This window comes from Merops nubicus, unplaced genomic scaffold, assembly GCF_000691845.1.
Source record: "Merops nubicus isolate BGI_N331 unplaced genomic scaffold, ASM69184v1 scaffold4269, whole genome shotgun sequence".
Taxonomy (NCBI): Eukaryota; Metazoa; Chordata; class Aves; order Coraciiformes; family Meropidae; genus Merops; species Merops nubicus.
Window position 1 is genome coordinate 141,705 of NW_008632899.1, and position 26,456 is coordinate 168,160.

Consider the following 26,456-nt stretch of genomic DNA (forward strand, 5'->3'; position numbering starts at 1 on the left):
CAGAACCAGAGATGTAAGAGTCATCACTTCAAAGTTGCTCTTGGAGTTTATCTGTAAGTGTTTTGTCAGTGGAGTAGGCACTTGCTTTTCTCACAGGCCATTTAACAGTAGGATCGCGTCTCCTTCATTTGTCTTCTTGAAATATTGAGGACACATTGCTCTTCATGTGCCTGACAGTCAGACAGGAACGTCTGCACTCTGCCTGAAAACTGATGTCTGCTATCAGCTCGTAAAAGAAACATTTTAGCTGCAAATACAAATATTCAGTCGGCATCCAATGAAATCTTTAAAAAGTAGCTGGTATCTCCTAGAAACTTTCGTGAACATTTTGCTTAAAGACAGTTTTTCAACTATAGCAAAAATCTTCTGTATTTTCCCGCTTTTCCATTCTATTACACACAAGTGTCAGATACAACTGCCAAGGAACAAAGATCCAGGGCTTCTTTTCTCCACACAAACACGCTGAGTCTAGACCTGAAGTCTCCATCCTGCTGGTGACAATGTCTTCATTAGTAATACAGAATGACTTGACTGGTTTTTTTAACTCCACCCTAACACTGAACTGCTTTTGCGCCATACCTGATTTTTTTTTTCTCCAAAATGAAACTTTTTTAATTGTGAAAATTGTGAAAAAGCAGCTTGCTTGCGGGAAGCAGAGCATTAAAAAAATATTAAAACTTTTGGGATTGAAACTCTGATGAGTGTAACACAACCTTATAATGTTGCAATGGGGGAAAAGTCAATGATAAATACATATAATACCCTCAATGCAGTAGACATGAGGAGAAAGAAAAATATCAATATCCAGAAGTGAAAGGGTGAAATTCTGAGGGAGAGACTGAATTATGCAAAAACCCAAGCATAGATAGTTGGTGTAATCTCAAATCTATCAGCCTTGACAGTATCCTTTTAAATGACTCCTTAAAAATGTTAATTGCACATCATAGGCACTTCAGCGATGACATTTCTGCCATTGAATGTCATGGGGACATTCTTCCTTTTATTATCCTTGAACAGAAGTGAACTACTGGAGTTAGCCACCAGATGACTGTATCATGAAATATAATGGATCTACCTCCAGTATTTATGTAGGTTCTGCTTTTAATAAGCTTCCTTTTAGATTTACAATGACTAAGAGCTATGGATGGTATTAGGAAGGCAGCATTGTTAAGCTTTGCTTTATGAACTGTAAAATAAAGGTTTGTACATCAGAATTCCAGAACTACAGATGCTGAAAGCCCTGGGGTCTGTGGGTTTTGTAAATTTGAGTAAGACCTGGTTGATAACTGGAGACTGAATACGTGGGTCACAATTTTGTCCAGGATGGTGACTAACATCAGCTCTCTCCATCATACATTTTTGTTTTAAACATGCAGAAAGAAGGAGAAGGGAAAAAGAATGGAAGGACAGACAAGGAAGAAGAAGAGAAAGGGCAAGTGGAATAAAAGATCTCAGCAACCACTGGTGGCATTTTAGAAGTTTCCACTATGAACTCAAAACAGAGTTTTGAGTCAAAACTCTCTCTCTTTGCCCCTTCAGGGGAAGGAACAAGAGAGAAAAAGCTAAAACTTTCTTTTTTATTGCTGTCTGACCTATATTGCCTATATCTTCGTTTAGGAAACTTATGATGGGGTGTTTGGATGCTACTCAGTGTCAGATGCACTGCCTTACTGTTTTCCCCATCTCTGTGGAGTTTGGTTAATGTCAGTGTGCACTCATCCTGTGCTTTTCTGGTGTTGGGTTGTTTTTTTTTCCCTTTAATATCTATTGAGGACAGGCTTGGTAAACTGCCTGCATAATACACATTGAAGAGTATTAAATGTGTGTTCTTCCTGGATAGCTGAACTTTTAAATTTGTTTTAATGGTCACCATATAAAGACCAACCTGAAAATCAATAAATAAAGCCAAAATAGTGAACTGGGGGATGGAAGGCTTAATGTGAGCAAGCCTGACAAAGCCAAAATAGTGAATTGGGGGATGGAAGGCTTAATGTGAGCAATGCTATCAAAACTCTCCCTGCCCTCCTGTGCTTCCCACTTCTCCATGCCCAGCCTTGGCTTTACAGTGCTTCTCAAAGTTTCATACTACAAACTCTCAAGGCACTGCAGCAAAGCTATCCAAGAAATGGTAAAATGTTCCTTTGCAAGTTTAACCTTGCCAGATCATGCTGCATAGTTGCAGTTTACAGAGATTGTGAGAGAACAAAACATTATTGCTCAGAATGGTGATGATAACTTTGGGACATGTGTGTTTAGAGTGGGCCAGTCTTCACAGTTATCCAGGACAGTGTCCCACAGTGTAAGTATACTTGCAAACAGTCAGATCCAGAATAGACCACAGCACCTGACTCTGCTCTCCTGTCCATTTTCACCTGTGTCATTCCCATTTAAATGGAGTTTTAGCTGAGCTCAATATTTATCCTGCTGTTACTGTTGAGATTGTCTTTTCCTTAGGCCAGTTTTGGTTTCTGCTTTACCCTAATTGTATTTTACTTTAGCATAGTAAAGACCATGTGAGAAGCATACAACATTAAATTTACAAGAGAAGACTAGGATTAAAAGAGTGTATCATGTAGTCTACAAATACTAAGAAGGGAAATAATATGGTCTGAGGCAGAAGATATGACCCAAGACTGGGGAAAAGGAATATATTCCTGATGCAGAATGATCCTTAGTGAAGCTTGCAAAATATATTGACTTTCTAGAAATAAAGCTACTTCTCCACCTTCCCCAGGCTGATATGCTCTAGCGCTAGATTGTACACAGTATTATTCAATTCCCTGCAGCTTCTAGTCCAGGGGACTGCACACAAACTGAGTTTGCTCTGTGATGGAATTGCAGCCGTTGAGTTTATTTCTCAAAGGATGCAGCTCATTTCAAGATCTCTTACTCTCTATTCAGGCAGCTGCACAGACACCTAGAAAAGCTCTCCAGCTAAATTGCAGGTCTCCTGCATGAACCAGTTGCTGATCATCGCTTTTGATCTGAAAAATCCCTTTACCTTCTTTGTGCACTTGAACTTGAAAAGCTGCTGTTGCCCAAATGGAATGTAGGGGAGAGCATGGGGCTGTCACCCACAAGCTTGTCTTTCATTGCCCCATGAACTTTGTTCACAGCCAGCAAGTTAGAAAAACTACTTTAGTTCACCTTTGAATTATTTTCTTCATTGTTTCACCACAACAGTCATCATAAAATGGAGATTTTTTATGAACTTTACATGCCTGATAAGTGGTTAACTTCTGTGTGTTTTTCCAGTAGGCAAGTGCAGCTACACTGTTGAAAAGGAATGCCAGGATCTTATGCACAAATATTTTTGGAGTTTCAAGCATAGCCCAAAAGCAGATTTGCTGCAAAGCATTTAAAAAAAACCCAAAACACCACAGTACAAAGTACAGGAACTGAAATCTGAGGACACCTGACTTGTAAATTTGGTGTGCCTGTCACACGTCTGATTTGCATGCACAGTCACATATGAATGTGATTTGTCTTGCCCCCTGATTCATAGTGCAGCTTCATCTCCAGTTTGTTTCAAAACAGTGCTGATGCACTGACAGCCCCCGGAGCAGTTCCTGCAGGGGTGCTGTGCATGGCAATCAGCACTTGGGCTGCATCCCCTTCTTTGAGCAGTGTGTCATCTGGGGGCATAACAGACCAGGAGTGTCTGGCACAGGCCAGTATTAGTAACCAGTTATTACAGAAATCAGCTGGTCATGTCAACAGCAGTTGACACATCTCCTCTGGAAGGGGTGGCTTCTTTGGAGCTAGTCCAGTACCTAGACCCTTCTACATCTCTGTGCCATTTTGATCATAGTTCCCAAATCTCATTGCTGATTGTGTGTACCTCGATTTTTTTAATATCCGCCCGAGAATACCAGTTTGGCACCTGGGAGTGCATGCTGAAGAAGCTGGAGACCTGTCTTTTGAGTCATGCTACATTGCAGTTTCTGCAAGCAGGGCTTGGCATGAAGGACAGACACGAGCAGAGGCAGGAGGAGGATGCTGGGTCTGGCCAACTCACCAGTGGCTTTAGTAAATGGAGCACCTTGTTCCATATCAACTCCAGGGGTACTGTTGCTTATAGATGGAATAAAACATGCAACTGAGGTATTTGTGACCAGAAAAGCTGCTGTGCAGGCTGCTTTTCCAAAGGTGTTCTCTTGTCTCCGAGTACATTTCGCTGGCTGCTCCCAAACTATTAAAGTAAGCAATTAGAAGTGAATGATAAGGTTTGGTTTTGTGTGTTTGATCTCATCCTGCTGCTTTTAGCAGGCTGAAAGAGCCCTATAATCTAATAGTGGTGATCAGAATGATTGTGACCTCCTTTCTCTATTTGAAACTCTTTGCTCACGGTCTCCTTCCCAGCGATGTCCCTTGGAAGATTTTCAGTGCCTGCACATTTGCTGTCTCCAGAAGAGGAAAATACTGCTTACTCCCAGTGACGCTGGAGAGATTCCAGTGCTGAATGAATACTAAGTAGAAAATGTCCTTCTCGGAGGCAGGAGGAGATGATGAATCACTGTGAAAGCTTATTTCTTGACCAATCTGCCTATGTATTTTGTTATCTGAAATTCTAATGAAGACATTAGCAGGCTGGTATCTTGTGCAAACTGGATGGAAAGTGAAATAAAGGTGGGAGTTGATGTTGGCTCAGAACTGGGGTGTGCACGTAGCCTTTATGTGATGGCACTAGTCTGAGGCAGAGGGTCTCATGCCTGCTTCCTTTGGGAAAAGGGAAAAATCAATCTCATCTACCTTGTTCCTGGATGTGATGTAGTATCAGAGAAGACTAATGAGCCTGCTATCTTGACTGCAGCATTTATTGGTGATTAGTGACTCTAAAAAAATGCTCTGCACAGAATGAAGAAATTGGTGAGTTATTGTGATCACCAGTCAGGTCTGTCTCCTTCAGGGACTGTCTCATTCAGGTTTCTGCCTGTCCAAGTGAGGAGCATTTCTGTTTTTCTGTTCTCTAATTAGCAAGATGCCTTTTGCTGTGTGTTCTAGGACAGCAGTTAACATCACTGAGGTTGGCATCTGTGGGCAAGGCTTGTACTGAGAAGTCAGATACACACCACATACTCCTCGTTTATTTCAGTTGAGACTAGAAGAAAAAATTATTGTTTACCTTATTCAGCTAGGAAGTAAAGACACAGAAGGATCCACCCCAGGCTCTCTCTACCTCATGCCACCCAGACAGTGCCTATTTTGTCAGGTAAGAATTTCCCTTGGAAATGGGAGTTCTCAGCATAATGCAGCGGTTGAACCATGAGTGGTCTTCTGACTTTTTCCTACGTGGCATGTGGTTGAACCCAGCTAAGCTCCTGGGACTTGGGACCAACATGATAAAGATACCATAGCTGGCTGCCTAAAGTAGCAGACAGACACCAGAGGGTTTTTAAAGCTCCATGACACGTAATTCCTATTGATTTTATTTTAGCTGTAAGGATCTGTATCTTCATGTCTCGCCTGAGGTCATTAAAGGATGCTGTGGAAGAGCTGGGAAGTGAAATGAGATTTCCTGTCTCAGTCCAATACCTTAATCAAAAAGCTATGTTTTACATCAGAGTTTATGACAAGAAAGCTAAGAAACCTTATTAACTAATCTAACTCTCATCTGGACTGTATGAAGAAATCAAGTACAGCATTATATCATCCTTTTGAAGATACACATGTATACTATGTTATGTTATGTTGCTTAAAAGTTTGCTAAGTTATACCTCAGATATTTTCCTTTGAAGGCTTTCATAATACTGTTAATATGGTAGTTTTCCATGAAATTATGTTCTCCCTGTCTGTTAATTGCCCAAATAGATCATCCTTTCCTTTTTCCTCTGATGATTTTTATGGTTTAAAGATGAAAGCTAGGCTAATAATGCAAAATAAGAAATTGAAACTGCATTTTGTCTCCAGTAGTTGGCATTCTTATTTCATTACTATGTCCTTTCCACCTTTTTTCAAAGGGATTAACTTTGTGACAGCTCTTAGTAAGGATCTGCTGAAAGAAACTTACATTAAACATTTGTACTCCATTTGATCAGTGAAGGAAAGGGAAGGGATGGCTCAAGGGATTTCAGAAGGGAAATGGATGGATCATGGTCCCAGTTGGTGGATATTACAGCATTTAGCTCATAGGTGACTGATTCAAAGCAATCTGGATTGCTAATGACCCTCTCTTCATTAGCATTGAGTGCTGACTATCTAAGTGCATGGATGTGTAAAGAGCTGCCCACATGAATTTGATCATCTTTGAAGTCATCATCAGTCACACTTTCCAGATCAGATTCTCATCTCTGTCTTGTGTTAATTTTCATTAAATTGCTGTGATTCATCCTGACCCTAGGGTGTGTCCATTGCAGACAGTCCAGTTATCCAGTGTAGTTAGGAAAAGGTGCAGGAGGAACAAGATATTGAAAACAGTAGGAATAGAAGAAGGTATGTCCTGGACCCCATTATAGTGTTTTGGTGCATCCATCTAAGTGGGCTGAAGTTCACATTGCTCTCGGGTCCCGTTTGCCCATTGGCTTTTGATGAGAGTTTGTCCATGGCAGTAACATACTTCAGTGCAGTAATTGTAGTGACGAGTAAGATGTGCAATGTAACTGAGGGATAATGAGGTTTGTACCCTTTTCAAATTTTTATGTCATTCAGTAAGTGCTGATCTTGCATTAAGATGTCACTGTCAAACTGGATAGCATTAAAGAGGGAAAGAGTTGCTAAATTTTCAGCAGGTCGAAGCATTCTCAGATCCCTAGGCACTTTCAATAAAAATCTGTTGGAGTAAAGGATGGCTAAAAAATGTTTTTAATCTAGGCTTTTTAAAATTTCTCTTTTGAGAGCCACTGTAATAAATCGAAATTATTGATCTAGCCCATAGCAGGCCTAAGATTCACTCATTTAAGAGCTGAAACCACTCTGTTACTCAGAGCAATAACCCAGCGCTTTAAAATCTCTCATCGGAGACCTCAGCTCCACACCCAAAGCCAGGCACTGAACAAAGATTTCCGTTTGTTTATGGGCCCTACATCAGCTGAGATCTCTGCACTGCTTTCCTGGGGGATTATCTGCCTGTCTCCTCCCCGTGCACCCCGGGACAGACTTTGTGGCACTGGGCTCACTGTTCCTGGCCTCAGCCGAGCTGAATGGGGCCAGCACCAGAGACTGCACTGTCGACAAGTTTAACATCTTTCCACATCTTACAAGACTTCTGCAGAGAATCTGTTATGCATTGTAGTGTCTGTGGTACTACCCACATTGTGAGTCTACCCAGGGGTTTACGTGTGGGTTGTTTGTGTGTGACACCATGGTTTAAATCCCCTCTGTTGATATAGTCAGTCCTGGGTATCCATATAGGAAAAATCCCCTTCCAAGGATAAATATTTCTCATGGCATTGAAGGTTGGAATGGTCAATAAGTAGTTGCAAAGGAATGGTTAGTATCATACTCAAAAATATTCTAAAATCAAGAATCCTGGTTAAATTAACAGTAGCTGATATCAAAAGTGTATGTTCTGTCTGTCCAGTTGGCAAGAGCTGCTGCAGTTCATGATAGTTTCTCCCCACGTCACTTCTGTTTTGCCTTTTATGCATTTTTTATTATCTTCCATTAAGAGAATACTTCTGTTCCACCTTCTTTTTCTAAAACTCTGCTCCTCAGAAGCATTTACACAGCTCCTCCTCATTCTCCAGGGACAGTAATTTACTGCTAGCCTACACCAGTAGTAAATTACTAACCCCATCACTAACTTGCTGGCTCAGCTGCTGAAACCAATAAGTAACACCTAATCATTGCCCATCTGCTCCAGCAAAGGAGTAGCTGCAGGTTCAGTGCTCCTCACAACGCTGTGTGCTCAGACCCAGAGCTGGAGCCAGAGTGGCTGCGTGGCAGATCAAAGGCAGCCCTTACTCCCTCGTGCAAGCATGTGGTCCAGCCTAGCCCTGAATGATTAGCATATTTATAAATTAAAATAAATCTAAGGAGTGAACTGGCCCAGGGGAGCTCTCAATCCAATCAAATTAGGCTCATATATCCACCCCAGAGCAATTCCTTAGAAGCCCTGCCTTCATGAAGCTTCATTTGTAACCACTACGTGCTGTGTACTTTAGAAAAGTTTTATAATTACTTGCTGTTCCGGCTGCTGAGCAGTTCTAAGTGTTAGATATTAAGGAATTGCTGTTTCAGTCAGTGAACAAGCTCTGAACATTAAATGTGCTTCATGAGAAGTTTTTTTCTCAGCCATTACACATCTCTGAAGGCATATTTTTTTTTCAAGTGGATGCTTTCCCAGCTGTTGATCATCTCTCTGTTTCTTCTGTATGAAGAGAGAAGGAGGAAACTGATGATAGTGTGACATAGTATAAAGGCTTCATTGCTGTGGAGGGAGGTGGGTGCATTACTCACAACTGCAGGTGTTGAAATAATTATGCAGGTCATCCTGAGAAAGTGCCAATAAAACACTTGTCTTATACTATGAGTAGTTTTGGACATTTTTGTGTCATGTATTTTACAGAAGAAATATTTTAGCAATGTTTTACAGAATTCTGTAGAATTTTGGTTCCGTTTTTGTATCTCTCCACTAGTAGAGCTTGATACCTCTGGGAGGAAGCAGCCTATCCTTGCCATGGGTCAAGAAGATACTTGGCTGAAATAACTCCATGAGTAGTACTACGTGCTGGGTGAGAACTGAAAATGCAAACAAAGCAAGTGGTTTAGAGGTGGCTTTGTAAATGATAATAGCAGTGATCTCTTTCACAGAATAGCTCATCAGTTATCAAAAATACACCTCGTGTACAGAATGATGTTGAAATTTAAGATGCATACACTGAAGATCATTTAGGGTTTAGAAACAAGTGCTGTGGTCCCCATTTTCAGCAATATCAGAATGATAGGCTGGTGGTTAGCAGGAGATTTGGGAAAGCACAAAGTTCCTTACCCTGTCCCAGTCTTCTCTCTCTACACTGGGAGCTGACTAGTGCCTGACCCTGCCTGCAACATGATCTGTGGGGAGCTTCCCAGATGTGTCTGCATGCCTGCATGCTAACTTAGCCAGCCTCAAGTAAGGTTCATGCTGCAGGTCATCTCAAGAATCATGTAGAAAAGATGTGGTCACCTCATACTGCCTGTTTGCAATCATAGGACATCCTTCCAAGTTTGTGTGGATACCTAAACATGGCCAGATACAGCAGGCCATGGTCCCCACTGCAATTCAGTGTGCTGGGAAATGCTGCATAGAAACAGGATGCCCAAAGACTTCTTTCTGGGTATTTCCCCTGGGTAGCTGGAGAGTGTGCTGCAGGTAAACAGTCTGGGCAGCTCATAAGCACAACGCCAGGCAACTCTTACAAATTGTCTGAAGGGCCAGGGAAAATTCGGTGTTGTGAGATGAGAGCTGGGAGCAAGAAGGAAGTGGTGAGCCCTCAGCTAAGCCAACGCATGAGGAGTCAGTGGGCTGGCTGGACAGGAGCTCCTTCCCCCCTGCAGCTCCCCACCTAGAGCTCTCTGATCCTACCAGTAGAGTTGTGGGGCTTTTGCTGGAAAGCTGCACATTTCACATCTGCTTAGAGGCTATTTAGGGAAGGGTAGGCTCCTTGATCAGGAAAGCTCTCCTGACATGTATTATGTCTTGGAACAGCTTTGATGTGTGCAAAAATTTATTCTCTATTTAGCGTAAGTGGAAGCACTGAGATAGTCAATCACATGTAAAAACTTTTTCTCTGTCAGTTACTAAGCATCAGATCTAGAAATGGTAAAAATAATGGCATTTCAGGTGTCATTAATCTGAGGCATAATGGTGCCTTTAACAGCTAAATGAATGCTGTAGCTCAGGTGATTCAGGTATCTTTGCATATAATCATACTTTCAAATAAATTGCAAAGTTCACTCCGGTGTGTATTCATTTGGAGATGTCCCAGAAGTGTGTAAACTACAGTTATCGCAGTTGCCTTCTATTTACAAGCTCTAAGATTTATTTAGTAGGAACTCTTCAAATGGGAATAGGCTAGTCTTGAGTTATGAATTGCTAAACCCATCCATCTACCACATTGCTACACAAAATCACTCTCTAAATGCATGGGGGAAGTACACCACTATTGCAGAAGTCTTACGATGCCTCACTTTTGACACAGCAAGAAAACAGCAAGGACATAAATTAGTCAGTGTGAAGACTTTTCAGAGCAAGCCATCCAAATGAAAACCCATAATCAAAATAATAATCATTATGGGAACGCATTTGCTTTCAAAGTAATCATGCAAAGTAAAGCACAGAATATGTCTTAAATAATAAAAAATAGTGATTTCTGTTCAGAAGTAAAAAAGAAAGTCTAGCACACGAGAATCTAAGTGCTTTGTACATGATCAGTTCTTGATGGATTTTCTCAGAAATGGGCCTTCGTGTATTGTACATAAAAAAAAGAGGAGAAAATGGATCTGTTATGTGATGAATGCATGCAGAGGTGTGATGAAGCTGGGATTGGGTTACTGAAGCTAGGAAGATGCCTGTCTGTCTCTTCATTTTAAAATTACTACAGTGTAAGGTTAGGTGAAGTAATATTCTGTGAAATATTAAGACTCTGCACTGTGGAAAGACATTTGGAAAGTTCCAGAAAAGTTAATATATAATTTTGGATGCAAATAATTTGTACTGCTTCTTTTAATTAAACTAGCAGATAGTCTGGCAAATTTCTTTTCATATATTCTTTTTATTTCTGAGGTACTTAAAGAAATTTAATGTGAAGGAAATAATTTCAGCATGCCTTTTCATATTTGTTATTCAAATCATCTTATACCCCCTGACTTTATAGTGTATTTCACCTGCCATAGCTTTGTTCTTTCTATGTGGTCTCAGCTACACGGGTTTTTAATTTCCAAAGCCTGCTTCTGAGTTTAGACTAATCTTGTCATATTGCCATTTAATCATGTTATTTTTTTTAACATCTTTGATGCAAATGTATAAACTTCAGTTATACTCTGTCATTGCTAAGGTTTGATGTGATTTTGATGGACATCTACAACGAATCTTGTTTTTCATTTTGGCTGCACAAATTCTGGGCTCTTCAGTCTTCATGAGCCACACTGCACATAACTTTGTCCATCAGGGTCAAGTCCATCTTGCAGTAGGATTGAGTATACTTGCAAAACCATAAACAATATGTAATGGAATAAGTACATTTTGCTGTCATCAGATACAATATCCTGGATTTTATCCCTCCCCATAGTGTTCATAGGAAGAGCAGCAGGCCCATTTTGAATAACTCCAGTTTGTATGCTCTGAAGAAGCTGTAGATTGGAAAAGGCCTTGTGTTGTATCTGCATATAAATAGCTGCATTCTCAAGTAGCTAATATGATTCACTTCATTTGCCTTCTTCAGCAAAAGTAATAGCTTTTCCCTTTCCCTGTTTTCCTCTTTTCAGAAGTAACAGTTTATTCAATGAGGTCGTGCAGATGAACTTTGAAATAGCCAGTTTCAGCAGCCTTTCTGGAACGCAGCCCATCACCTGGCAGGTGGAATACCCTCGGAGGGGGACAACAGACATAACCTTGTCTGAAATCTTCATCTGCCAGAAGGATCTTGTTGGAATTGTTCCATTGGCGATGGTAAGAAACTGTTTCAGCATGTTGCTCCATCCGAGCTGTACGTGGTCTGAGAAAACATGTGCAGATGGACTTGCAAAGGGATGCTGTCTGCCCTACCTCCTTGTTTTATAGCTGAATCCTTGCTAGAATCATGTCCTCATTTAATCAGCTGTACACTTCACAATCTCAATTCCTATAAAGTTAGTACAGTGGAAAGGGATGCTGACACTTTAAAAATTTCTCTCAGACTTTAAATCCTGAATTTCTGTTATGTCTGGTTCCTTCCAGGCTACCAGCTGGCAACACAAAGCCAAGTAGATTTACCTGCCCATTTCTAATTGCCATTACACAGCTTGAACTTGGAAGCTGTAGAGCAGCTTCAGAGGCCCTTGAGCACCTTCTGCCAAAGCCTAAGTTGCCTGGTAAATGCTGATGTCGCTGGCTGTTTCCTGAATGTTGTAAGGACCTGTAGTTTCAAGGAAGAAACAGAAAACAAGAATAGCCACAATAATTTATTTAAGAAAAATTAAGTATAAACCTTCATGTGGAAAGATTCCTTGGGTTAAAATCTGTTGGTTCTTCTCAGTGCTGTAGCACCAGTTGTGGGCTGCCTGCCTTGCCACGGACCCATAGCCATTGCCTGTGCTTACAAGACTCACAGATGTGGAGACCTGTCTCCTTTCTTCCTTTGGCCTGGTGAAGATGCAGTTACTTTGGCAAAGCAAGGCTGGGACAGTGGGAGCAATGAGACTTAGCAGTTGGGGCTTCCTCCTGCGAGTGAGCAACCTCAGAATTCCTGCTCTGATTCAGGCAAACAAGAAATTCCACTGGAGTCCTCAGCATCTCAGGTGCACTTGTTTTAGGCAGGCATTTTATTTTCTGTGGGATTTAGGCACATGCTGAGAACTTTGGCCATGCTCACAGGTAAAGTAGGCCCTGGGCACTCATTTTGAAAGTCCTGCTGAGCCTCAGGAAAGGGAGAAGCACAGAGCTGCCAGCTATGTAGAACAGGATCAAGTGTCAATTAATAGAGGAACTGCACGTGCTACCATTAGTCTAGAATACAGGATGTGGAAGAAGAGTTAGACTTACCCATCCCACTTGTGAATTTTGCCTCTCCTGTGCATAATCTTGGTGGTGAAATTCTGTCAGTCTTTTCTTTGAACAGTGTTCAGTGGTTGGCAGCAGATAATTAGATAAGTATTATTTCCTGGAAGTCCTAGTCTTCAATATATTCTTCCCCTTTGAAGAGTAAAACTGCTGCTCTTATCAAATGAGGTCATGACCAGCAATTTCCTGATGCAAAGTCTGTTAAGTCAGCAGAAAATCTGTGCTGCATTCTAGCTCTGGGAGGGAAATAATTGTCCTCATTACCTGTGGAGTTGAACAGGGAATACCTATTTGAGCAACTGTCATCTGAAGACTTGAGGCTGTGCATAAGGAAGGCTTTTGTGGTCAGATTTTGAGATAGATGCCTTCTAGTACTAAATGGTGGACATCTGTCTACTGGCAGACTTAACAGCTTCCTCTTCATTTCTTGAAGGAATTCACCATCTGCTTCTCTGTATGCCCTATCTGAGAGAATAAGGATTTTTTTTTTTTATTATATCATATTGGAGTCTAATGCCTTTGCACTTGCATAGAAGGTCCAAGAGATACTTACAGACTTGCATCTATTCGAAATTAAAATTCATCAACCTACAAGGGTTCCCTTAAGAACAGGAGGTCTAAATGAATGAATTTAGCATTTTATGAATCATGTAAGGTGAGATTCTTTATTCCCACAGACGTGCCATTAGGCACTCTGGGTTGTGCAAAGGATGCAAACAATGAAAACATTGAACCTTTTTCTTTGCAAAGCTTTCTTGGGTTTATCTCATTTCTGTACCTTGTGATAACACTTGGCTGGAGCCAAAATATACTGTGTTAACGGAACCCAGTCGAATGGGATACCAGTGAAAAATTGGCTTTGCCAGCAGGATATTAGTAGATAAAGGGAATTTTCAGAGGTTTCTGTTAGCTAACACTGCATATCCAGCCAGGGTCCTTTCTTCATTTAGGCATTAATCTCTAGCTGAGCTGATTACCTGGCAGTTCCCCTGTTCAGAAACAAGAGTCACACTGAAAAGAGAGAGGGTGATACTGTGTCTGCTAAGAAGTCAGACTGTGCTCTTTATCTCAGCTACATACTGTAAGGCAAGAGCACATTATTGTGCACAGAAATTAGATCTCAATGTTTATCAGCAAATGTTTCATAATCCTCTAGAGGGTAAAGTAGATTTTGTTGATTTAAGCGTGAAGTGTTCCCATAGCAAAGCTGCTAACATCAAAAGTAAGATCAGTCATTGAGAATTTTTAAAGGTGACCAAAAAAAGAGAAGGAAGGAGCTGCCCACAGAGACTATACCAGATTTGGATCTGAGTGGGTCTGTGCCATTGGCCTGATGGGCACCCTGGTCAGTCCTTTGTGGATGAAAGCACCAAACTTCTGCTTGGTTTGGGTGTAACACAAAGATTGTCTTTGACTCATGGAGTAAAGCATGTCTCATGTGAACCATTCCGAACTTATGAAACAAGAAAGATCATGTATCTTTTATTGCCCTATGCCCGATTACATTACAGAAGAGCAGTAAAATGAAACACAAGTGGGTCTTCAGAAGGTTAGTGCAATTTTTGCTGCAGTATTTTGCAATGAAAGATTAAAGAATTGACTTTGTCAATAAGAATTGAACATGTGATTTTAAAAGAGCAAGTGGTAAAATACAGCTGCTGAAAAATCAATAGAAAATCCTCATACAGTCAAAAGAGAGGGTTTTAGTAGGATCCATATTCTGGGTGCCTAACTAGGGCACTACATAGCATATACAGGTAAGAGACAGCAACACAGGAAGCTGCTGCAGCGGACATACAGTGAAAGAAAAGGAGCAAGAGATAGTAAAGCTAAGAGCAAGTGTAAAAATATTTTCCAAGAAAAAAAATGAGATATAAATGTGAATTAAGATATTTTTTTCGTGAGCTCAGAATTTAATCAATCTGAGTAATTTTGGAAGACACACCACCCTTCAAGTTATTTACAGAGAAAAATGAGACAGAAAAGTTGGAAAAATGTGATTCTAATTGGTTCTGTTGCTTTCTCTCACATACCAGAATATTAGTTAAGTAAGTACTGTGGGGAGCAATGCATCCAAAACAGATCCTAGTCAGACTTACCTACTCTCTAGCTACCAGACTCTTGAGTATGGCACTTGATGCAACCATCCCCTCAATATATCTTTCATGCAGACTATGAGATTCTGTGTCTTGCTCAAAGTGAGAGATTGAATTTATATATTTGCATCATTGAATAGCAATAATTAACTGAGGCAAATTTGTAAAGAGGTAATGTCATTTATTACACCATCTGATACAAATGGAGAAAGATAGATGCTCTTTCAGGCATGCAGTCCCTCCTTCAGATCTTTTGACTCACATCATAACAGCTGCATAATTCTACACCTACAGAAACTGGGGACTGTAAAATTGATCAAGTAGCAGAGTTAAATAAGAAAACAAAAAGTTTTCTTAAAGCAAAACAGAAAATACATCCCACTGTCTGCTGACAGGAAAAATCGACCCCAAAGACTTCATCCTTCAGTAGAGAAAATCTACTGTCAGAGTTGTGCCCTATTCTGGCATTTTTTATTTCATGTTACTTGTTACAAGATCAATTAGAAAAGTGCTTTCATAGGAGCTTAATTAATTATCTGCTAAGCTGCTCTTGAAAGCCTCCTCAATTAATCACAAGTAACCTCAGAACTTGCCAGTTAAGGTGTGCAAGGTTGCTTAACTTACTTCCCACATTTTCCTCAAATTTCTATCCTGTCATGAGCAAACGCAGCTATTTATATTGATTTTGCCATTTGACTAGATTAAAAATCAAACCCAGAATTGTTCCCATTTGTAGCATGTGCACACACACAGGTCCCACTGAAGAAGTCTGCCTGTTTGTGTTCAGTGTGAGACTTCTTTGTTTTAGGAAATTTAGAAAGAGATTTCTTTTCATGCTTTAAATGGATAGTACTTATTTTTAATATTATTTAATTTTGCATTGGGATAGAAAAAGGTAGAAAACCTGTGCAGAAGTTGATTGTTTGATACCAGTAAGGCACTTGTATCAAAGGAGTATTATTACTGGTATTAAGAATTAAAGGAGAACTCTGTCATGGGAAGAAGATGGGAAATCAAGGGTTTAATATTTATGTAAGACCATCTGGATCCCTGTACGTGGAACTTAAGTTGTAGTCCTTCAACAGCATGATAAAATCCCTCTAAATTAGCTTATCTCTAACTGACTTGCATAAAATCCAGATATTTAAAGGGCTGAAGCCTAAACCAAATGTCAGGAGTCTATTCTGACTTCTAGTCTGAATTTACTCCCAAACCCATTTGTCACCATGGGAAGCCATGCAACTTGCTCATCCACACAGTTTTCCTCTTTAAAATGACACTAATGCTAAATTTCCAGTGGATCTTCCAGGCTCCACTGAGGAGGTTCTGTAATCCACTGATAACTGCTTACAAGCAAACTACAGTTGCAACAGCTGTCAGGCATTTCTTGGAGGTTGCTGCTGCTGTTTTGCTCAGCAGCTTGTGCTCAGAAGTTTGTCTTTTCTCCCCAGCTGTATCAGGGGTCTGATAAAAGATATAATCTGTCTCTATTTGTCTACTGATGTAAACTGCATCTATTCCATGTGTAACAGCATCCTGTGAGCTGCTGGTGAGTCCATGTGCAGGGTTTTACATAGAGTACTCTGGCAAAGGCAGCAGTCATAGGTAGCTGAGATTCTCCTCAGCTTCTCATTAGGCAGTGCAGTTCCACACCTACTTTTTGCTCAGTGGTAAGTTTTTCAATATATTGACAGTTCTGCTGCAGAAGTAAGGGAATGTACTTCTAAGATGCAGAGCTGTGACTCTGCCAAAAAATTGGTTTTGACATTTTTATGTGTGCTTGCTAATGTACTCACCATTAAAACACAGACGATAGAAAGTTTCACTCCCAAAACAGTGTTTGTTTGTTTTATATACATGCCTATGTATGACACTCCCTAAGGTAAAATTTTTTTTAGGTGTTTCATTGTAATGAAGTCCCTGTAACAACATTTTAAAATATGGACCTCAATAAAGAGTTTTCATCCCTTCACAGTCTGTGACATCACAGCAGAAAGCTCTATCTTCTTCAAGGTCAGAGAAGTGCAGAATTCTCACTCCTGTTAATCTTTCAGTCTTGAATGAAGCGAGGGTGAGGAGGGCAACAGGCACTGAGGAGCTCTCCAGCAGATAAAAGTCTGAGGCTATTTCAAAACATCCATTTCCTGATTTGCATATCACAAACAAACAAGCAGATAATCTACAGATGAAACTTCTCAGCTGACAGGTATTGTCTCAGATAATTTAATTATGAATCACATTGAATAAGCACTGTGAGTGGAAGGAAATGTATTTGATGGAAAACTATCCTATTACAATTAGTGATATTAACTGGGACAACTTAAATCAACTGTGGAGCCCTAAATGGGAGTTTTTAGAGTGCAGTTACAAAAGTGGGTGCTCTGTGTGGAAGACCAGAGTTAAAATCTGATGTTCAGGGAGAAGCAGTAACTGAGATCACTTATATGCCTATAACCTCCCTCATGGCAGGTTACCATGGTTTAAATGAGGATAGCATTCCTTCCTTTAGCTTCATGGGGGATATCATTTCACTAAAGTTTCTGTCATTGCTCTCTATTTATACCAGCTGAAGTCAGGAGCCTGCACACCTCCTTGTAAATTGGCCATGTCACATAGTGTGTTGAGCTGTGACTAGCAATGCATATCAATTAATCTTATCTGTTCAGCATTGGCTTTTTTTGTTGTCTGCCCATCAGGAAACAAAAGGAAAAAAAGGGATGAACTGATGTTCATTGATCTTAAATTGGTCAGAAGATGCAGACTACATAAAGAATTCAAAATGGCTCCATTTAACCCTGCCTTTTTAACTCCTAACCATCCTTTCTACAAGCCCTGCACTTTTGCCTCTAGCTTCTGTTTTCCTTTTCTTTCCTACAGTCACATTCAGTCCTGCCTTTTGCAGGAAATGAGAATGGATCAATAAGGCTATCTCAGCTGGCTGGAATTAATTTTTCCTTTGGATCGAGTTGTATGTCATTTTCTGTGCAGCCCAACAGTATGTATAATTTCCTCTCCCAGCATCCCTCATATCTGACAACACTATTGAATGGATTACTTTCAGTTTTTTAAAATGCTGAGGAGAGATGAGGTCAGCTAGCTTCCAGATTTTTTAAGATCTCTGCCATATAGAGAGATTTGGGTTTTCTTTGTTTATTTGCCTGCCTAAAGTAGAGAGATATTAATATGAAGCTTCATATATAAACTTCTCAGCCTCGACAGGAGAGAAATCCTGCGAACCAAACAAAAATTTCCAGAACAATGAGAATGTATAGTGAGACAGCCAGAGACTCAATTATTGGATGCTTGGTGTTGTGGTAATACCTAAATGCTCCCGTTGAAGAGGAGTGTCTCACAGCACTTAATGTCCTCTAGAAAATTCTCAGCCTACAAGCCAGCCTGATGAAAGTCAAGGTGTTGTTCAAGGTTGGATGAAACTGAGCTCCATGACTAGAAAAGGTGAGACAGTGGAGAATGACATAGGATCACACTTTTGTCCTAGCATAGCAGGCACAGGGATTCAAGGTCCCCCAGACAGCCCATGGTTGATGCTGATCACTTGACCTGTCAGAAGAGTCCTGTCCTGGGCTCTTCTTTCTGACAGCACTGCACAGGGCAGGGCTGCATGGAGATAGCCAGGAGCTTCTACACTGTTCTCAGCATTGCAAGTTACCCTGAGTCAGGTTGTGCTATTCTGCTGCAGATAATTCTGGTGTTGGTTCATGTGTTGCATCGTGTACCATGAGAAGTCTGGAGAATGTTTTGTTCTTGTGAGTTATTGTGCAGGATTTTGGGACTGCTTTAAGTATTGGTTCAGATTTGTGATACTGCTCCATCAGAAAAAGACATCTTAAATAACTGCTTATACTTGAAATGACAGCTGATTAAAATTCTGAATGTTTAATGTAGCCACAAAGGCAATTTCACAGCTGCCACACACATGAGCAGGGACCATGCAGAGCCATAATAATGAGGCAGTGGAAAGGGAGCTCTGGCCACAGCTGACAGTGCTTCTGAAGGACGTGCCAGGGCTGTGTTTTTATGCTGTAGCTGCTAAGGACTGTGTTCACCCTGTGTGCCCTCCCGTGCTGCCTTCCCTGCCAGATCAGGTGGAGCAGGGCAGAGAAGAGCTTCTCAGCAGGAGCAGACCAGTTTCAGAGGCTGATATTCTGCAGAAGTTTGTGGCTGAAACAGAACTAGAACTTAAAGGCTGGGAAGTTACTAATTTGTAAGACTGTAGCATGCATTGAGCAGCTCAGACTTTGACCAGAGTTCACCCATGGCCAGCAATGGGAGGCAATTGATATCCTTGATTCCAAGTCTCCTGCAGCGTTGCATTTCTGCTGCAAAGAATTTGAAAGATAGGTGAAGGGAGGTGGAAGAACATTGAACAACTGTTGATGAGGTGCTGGCAGAGATGGAAAGAGAATTGAACTCAGCAGTCTCATTGCTAGACTATGCCCTCTCCTGTGGAAGTTAATGCACTAGTTTTCATCTAAACTAGTGCTCTCTCATTAGCTTTAGCTAACAATCAGTTGTCTTAACTGATAAGTAAGTCCAGGCACTGCCCGAACTTACTCCAGACAATGAACATTTGTGGTTTACTCCAGAGAGTCAATGGTCTCCACCTGCTCATGCTGTCACTTGGGAGATGACAGACTGCATGGTGTCTGCCAGAGCAGACCAGGAATGTTTGCAAACACAATAGTTGCTCAGCCAGCTTGAGCATTAAGTGGCTTAGCTGGGACCCATACCCCAAACCAGGAACAATTTCTCTTAATTGGCAGCTTTTAATGATGATTTTGATCTATAAAGAGAGTTTCAGTACTTCTGGGGAATACCTCATTCTTCACAATCTGGTGAAACATTCACCTAGCAGATTTATGAATTGTTTAAGCTGAACTCCAATTAATGAGGTCCTGAGGTGCTCCAGCTTGGACAGTGAGACTATCTAGACAACGAGGAAATGCTTTAGTTTGATGGAAGATAATGAGTGACCATGGGGAAGAAAAAAAAGTCACCAGGACTTTCATAAACCTCAGTGCTTTAATGAGCTACCCCAAGCATTAAAAATCCCAGCAACTTTTCACCTTTGTTTTGCTATTAGTTGCATGTTTGCCTCACCCTGCTTTGTTTACAGTTCATTATTCAGCAGACCCTCATCACTGGGGATGTTTGTCATGGAAATTCATTAGGAATCTATACTTGAAAGTCAGTCATTGTGCTTGAGGGAGATGAGACACTACAACATGGGACAGGGTTCAGGAGGGTCCTGGGAGGAAGCTAGCACTGTGCTGCTGGCTCTTTCTCTTTGCCTGGGCAGCAGCTGCTATAAAGACACAGGGAGCAGCCATGGTGATGGGGTTTGATCTGCTCATATTCCCACTATCAAAAGGGCACCAAGGCTGCACCAAAGCCTGGACCACTAACAAAACCTGCTTTGCTAAGCTGGAGGGGCTGTATGCAAAGGTCTTGCTGCAGTCCCTGAGCTCTGCAGATTGATGCACATATGCTAAATTAATTAACAGACCAAAACTTCTACACTGTGGCCGTGGCCCTATTGCTGTGGCGTGTGCTTTAGATCATAGTTAAACTGCAGGGCCTGGCAGTGTAGGTGGGCACAGACAGTGAGACTATCAGGACTGGTTTTCCCCCAGAAACAAATCATGCCTAATATTTAAAGCACCAGCACCACAGCATGAGCATCAGCAAGGCAGCCCTCTGCTGAGAGAGGAATTTCAGCAAGCAAATGGAAACAAAACTAACACTGCCATTAATTTTAATCAGGTCCTAGTCATCTGATTTGTCCTCTGTATTTTTTTCTCTAGCAAAGCTGATTGTCTTTCTGCAAGATTTGTTACTGCACAGAACAATAATATAGGCTGTAATGATGTAATTTATTGCTGCAATTTGCTTTTGGAAATCCTCTATTAGTGAAAAATAGCAACAGCACAGTTTTATTAATTACAGTAGTTGAATATTGAATGCTGACTGTCACTAGGAGGATTAGTGACTGTGCTGCACTCTGCTTTCCAAGGCCCTGTAGGACCAGAGCTCTGCGTGTTTTGGAGGTTGTGAAATGAGTATTTTGATTAAACTAAATAAGTATAAAAAATAAAAAATTCAAGGTCTCTGGGGAGTTTAAGAAAATTACAGAGGGAAACATTAGCCTGTAAATTTAGTATTAAAAAACACAGCAATGTGATAGTGCACCACCTAATGTGCTTATGTATAGTATGGTTCTGCAGCATAGCCCAATTATCTCTACCTTCTACCCCCAAACTACTTCTGACAGTTCAAAACCTTCAGGTTCGTTATTGAGTTTTACTCTCAATATGCCATTCCAGGGAGAACTACTTTATCCCTTTTTTTTTTCCTTTAATGTGGAAATTTTTTTACCTTGGCACAACACTTTTATTTTCCTTTGCATAAACCAGATTTTACCAGGACATAGCTGGGGAGTGAGCACGTGGACAACATCACCTTGTGAATTCTCTTCCTTTTGTGTTCTGAAACAGTGCACAACTGAGTGAAATCCAAAAGGCTTGCTGTAACCTCTGTGATCTTGAATTCTCATTTTGGAGAGCTAACAGAAGGTAGAAGGCCTCCTGCTGCATGTATTATGTCAGCAGCAGAAACCAAAGCGATCAGTCTAAGACCTGGATGTACTTTGGAATCATTTTGTATATGGTACCATGTGTCTGTGTGCCAATACCAAGAAGTTTTTATATGGCTTGAAGCTTCAGTTGAGCCAGCAGAGAAAACTATGGTTTAGATTCTGGATCTGGGACAAAATGTCAATTGCAAGCATTGAAAAGCAGTGACTAACAGTGGAGCTGCCAGCTGGCACGACGTGTCCTCTGGCATATGTTTTAAGAATGCCTGGAAGCTTCAGGAGTGAGCTTGATGTGGTAATAAATAAGTCATTTGAGACTCAGTAATTCCTCCTCACTGGTCTCACCTCATTCAGATCAGGGACTACTCATTAAGCACTGGGAGACTGATAATTAGAAATAGGAATGTTCTGATGGACTGGGAGTCACATCTGGAGTTAGTTTCTGCTTCTTTTGGATCTTTGGCAACACTCAGGTCCACAGTAGCTTGCTCACTGTTAAAATAATCTTTAAAATTATCCTTTTTTATAATAAAAAAATTATAAAATGGACACTAGCTAATATTTCCTGTGTTACAATCCACTTATTTGGCTTGTGGGATCATTTTGTACTGATGATTCTTGATAAAGGAAAACTCCCCACTTAAACATGAACACCAGTCTCCCCTGCTCAACACTGGCAATGATGTTCTAGTCCTGAAGAATGAAAATAGAAGTGAAGCAAGATTTGTGGCTAGAGAGGTTGTCTTTTATTAGTCTATCCAATAGACTTAGAAAAACCAGCAAAACTTTCAAACACACAAATCTTTTTTCCAGCCTCTGTCAGCATTGTGAGTTGCTGCGAGATGCTCAGATAAGGATAATGGTCACTGTGGTTGCTCCAGGTTATACTAACAAATAAAATTCTGCTCCTCTGTCTGTCCTTTGTATCACTGACTTATACAATGATCACAGCAACTCATTTCAAGGATGCATCTCTAGCCATGGACTTCTAGCCAGCGTGGCCTTGCAAAGTAACCCCTGAAGGTTAAACATGTTTTTGCTGGGATGAGGAGGAAATAATTGCATCTGTGATTAAATATACTTTATATATTTACTTTGCCTCCTACGTATATTCTGGGTTTAGTTCTGTGTGTTATAAGGCCCACCAGTCTCTTAGACATATCTGATCAATAATTTAATTTTCTTTTGTCACTCTCTCATCTTTTTAATTGTACTAAGTTTCTGATGTCTGTACAGCTCTCATTAATGCAATAATCTTGTTCCTGTCCTCTGTGCTTTGCTTATGTGGACCTGCTATGAAGTCAGTGAATCAATAAACTATTTGAAAAGGAAAAATAATATGGGGGCAAGGATAAGAAATGATAATGACTATTCTTCACTTTTATTACTAATTTTTCATAGTAGTTTCATAAGAATCCTTATTGTGTCTTTGTTACAGATTTTGCTTATTGAAAATTAAAACTGGCCAGCCAAAATAAGAAAAGAGCTAGCAGAAATTTTCTCCTGCTGATTTCAAAACCTAGATTAAACAGAAATAATTTAGCAGAAACTGCCTACTGGACTTCCACTGTGGTTTAAATATTAAACTTCTGACATCCACAAACTTGAGCCAAGTGCTCATGTGCACTCCACAGCCAAAAACTGAGGACCTTAAGGAACTTGTAGAAGATGAATACTGCCCATTAGAAGGAGAAAGTAACTCATTAATAATCCATGACATATTAATCTACACAAATAAAACAAGGTCACAACCCTCTGCAGAAGCCATAAAAATCATCCATGTATCATGTAGTACCCCAGTTACTTAAAACAAGAGATTGTCCTTGGGACTTAATCCTTAAAGTCCATAAAGCATTTAAAATTGCTTCACCCCAGCTGTAGAGTGCATGCCACCCCACTCTGTGGGCAGTACTCTGCCGTCCCCTTGAACCAATCAGGCTAGAGAAGATCTTACCTTGATTTGCCAAACTGAACAGTTTATTCACCATCAGCATAGCTTGTAGCACTATATAAATCTTGGTTCATATTCAGTAGAATCTGGGGGCTCCACCTGAGATTTCAGGAGTGGGTTATAGGAGGCACTATGTTTTCATTGGCTGTGATAGAGTATCATCATTAAAGATGCTACAGAGTCTGAGCCATCCATCCAGGACTACCCGGTATGACATAGGACCTACAGGAGACCTGTGGCCTTATGGAAGAGCATCTGGCGGCCAGGCATGATACCTAGGAGCATGTAAATGGCACTCTGTTCTTAGGCACTTCAGTGCCTTCCCAGAGCTGCAAAATGTGAATTAGATCTGTTGTGAAGCACGTCCCCCAAAATGCCTTTTTTTTTTTGTCTGTAACTATGTAGATATCTTCAGCATGTAGTTTAATTTATCAAACTATACTTCCGTGACATCTTTTCCTGCTGCTGCTGAACAGCACACCACTACAAACTAAGGCAAACAAAAACTGTACATAAATATTTGTAAACATCAGCCATCACTGTAAGGCTTCTTTAAGCTGTTCTTGGCTCCCATCATTCAGAAACCACATTAAGATTTCCATCTTTCCTGCCCAGCATGACTTGGTGCTGCTGTTGTCCCTGTCTCTACAGGCTCCACCTGTGTCAATGATGATGCTGGTTTCATATTGACCACAGGCAACATCTGCAACGTGTTAAGGGTTAAACTCACAACAACAAAAGTATCACTGTGATCCAGATCATCACTGAGTGGTGGAAAAGCCCTTCTATCTGTCATACCTGATTAGCATAACAGCCAATTAAGTCAATCATCAGTTTTGTTTGGGTAGGCCTCTAATCCTTCAGGTGGAAGTCAGTGGAGACCTGTAGAAATGCTTGGGTCTAACTAAAGGAAAGCACATTAGGGAGGACTCTGTAGGGTTTACTCCAAAATGTTTGATATAGTGAACTTCAGCTTTCCTGAAGCCACTGGCAAAGTCACTGTTCATTTCAGTGGGGTCAGGTTTTAAAAAAATTATGCTGCAAAATATGTACAGCAAGAAATATCTGGGATAGAAATGTGTTATATATAAAATGAAAAGTACTGTCTCTGCTTATAATCAACTATGTGGCTTCTATTAACACAGAATGCCTCATAATCTTCTTTCCATTACAGTTGTGTATGTATTTGGGTGCCTATGGATTACTCACCTATATATATGTGGTGTGTAATTGTGTGTGCATCCATCCATGGGTCCTAATATGCTTGTATATTTTCAATCTGCAACTGTCTATTGATTACAGCTATTACAGCAATGTTGTTATAGATATATGGCCAACTATATAACAGGGCTGCAGGTTTAATTGAAATGAACATGGGAAGAATTTCAAATTGCTAATGAAAATTGCCTTTTTACTACCAGCTATATTCCCACGGTCATCACAGACTGGAGACATCACCAGAGCTCTGCTGTTCTGCCTAATGGTGGAGCAATCCCCATTTAACTGGGGGTCCATTTCCAAATACCTTCCTCAGATTCATGAAAAAGGCGAGTAAATGACTGACAGATCTTGAGCCCAGAAAATGTCCTTAATTTGTTAAATTTCACATATTAGTCTTTTTGCAACAAATGAGAACTGTAAGCCATGAAATCATTTCAGCAAGAAAATATGATACAGCTCCATCCATGGCTGCTTAAGCATCCATGAAGTGTTCCATTAGAAGATCACCAGGTGGCTATTGCCTTTCTCTCCCATTCAGGCTTTACCAATATTCCCACTCCCATCTGCGATAAACTTAATAGGGCCATTCAGCAATGGAGAAAACATGAGAGGTGTTCATCATGGCTGAAGGCTTTCTCAGGCAATTATTCCTTTGATGTTTGAGTCAATGAAAAGCTATTTTTGTGATTAGAAAGGATAGAATGTGTTGCAGTTTCTGAGGCCGTTTTATTGGCATAGCTGTTGGTATCCATAACAAATATTTCTCCATTCCTGGGAATGTTGTAAGGAGCTACAGTCAGGTAACTAATGCTCAGAATGTGTTTCTCTGTACTGTTTTCCAAGCCCGTGGCTACTCTTCTCAGAGAGCTTGTTAGGTAAAAAACTGGATGTATGAGTGTGTATTCTAGATGTTGTCATACATCTACTATATATGGAAAATGCCTCATTTATGCACTGCGTAAATGTATAAAAACATAAGTTTTCAAGAGAACTTAGGACAGTTTATTGCTTGTACTCATCAGCTGTTAAGTATACTCATAAGTACCTGTAAATATATCCTAAGTAGCAATGCTCTGAAACAACCACAGCGATGATTCTCAAATATGTCAGTCTCAGAAGAAGAGCTTTTAACCTGGCACTTTGCAGCTTTTCACCTGTTTGCATTTTCTCTGCTGAAAATAACCAATAATGATGCTGGAGTTGGAATATCTCAGGTAATCACTCACATTTCAAGCCATACCTACAATTTTTTCTCTCTAGATAATGTGTTTCCTCTGCTTTCATTTCTAAGTCAATTTAGCAAAATACTGAAAGTTAGGAATGAAGTTGCACAGAGAGGAGCAGGTAGTTTTCTGTGTCACACATACGCCTCTTTTAAAAAATGATGGGGTTTATGTCCAAGTATAGAAAAATAAAATGTGGGCTTCTGCGTCCCATCTTCTCCAGTCACCTTTATGTCCTTATTCTATATTTTCAGTGGCTATAGAAAGATGAAATGTGGGCTTCTGCTTCCCAGCTCCTGCTGTTGTCCTTAAAACTTTTTCTACATTTTAAGTGATTCCAGAATTGTTTCCTTTGAAGTAACTTTCAGTTACAGACTTTTCCTCCACACAGCAGGAAGTAACCATCTTTCTTTGAAAATAAATACTGGCCACTGGATCCTGACATAGCTGTTCTAGTCAACAGGAAAGAGAGAGAGCTTTAGCAGAATACTTGGGGCTTTAATGAGCAGTACCTAACTGAATTTAGTCAAAGTGGTATTTGGGGGGTATACCTTATAAATTAAAACTTGCTTGATGTTTTGATTTGTTTTCATATAGCAATAGGGCTATATATTTCTCAGAATATTTTTTGAAAATAAAACTAGAACATTTCAATATTTTTGGAGGTTTTTAT

The 26,456-nt window shown here is 40.4% G+C and overlaps 1 protein-coding gene across 1 annotated transcript in view; it reads left to right on the forward strand.

Annotated features, from left to right (window-relative positions):
- TMEM132C (transmembrane protein 132C) overlaps window positions 1-26,456 on the forward strand; it is a gene marked incomplete at its 3' end in the record, with an annotated part of 154,374 nt that overhangs the window by 91,934 nt on the left and 35,984 nt on the right. Inside the window, exon 4 of the mRNA XM_008948036.1 lies at window positions 11,407-11,590. Within this exon, the coding sequence (XP_008946284.1) occupies window positions 11,407-11,590 (184 nt within the window). The remainder of the gene's footprint in view (window positions 1-11,406; window positions 11,591-26,456) is intronic.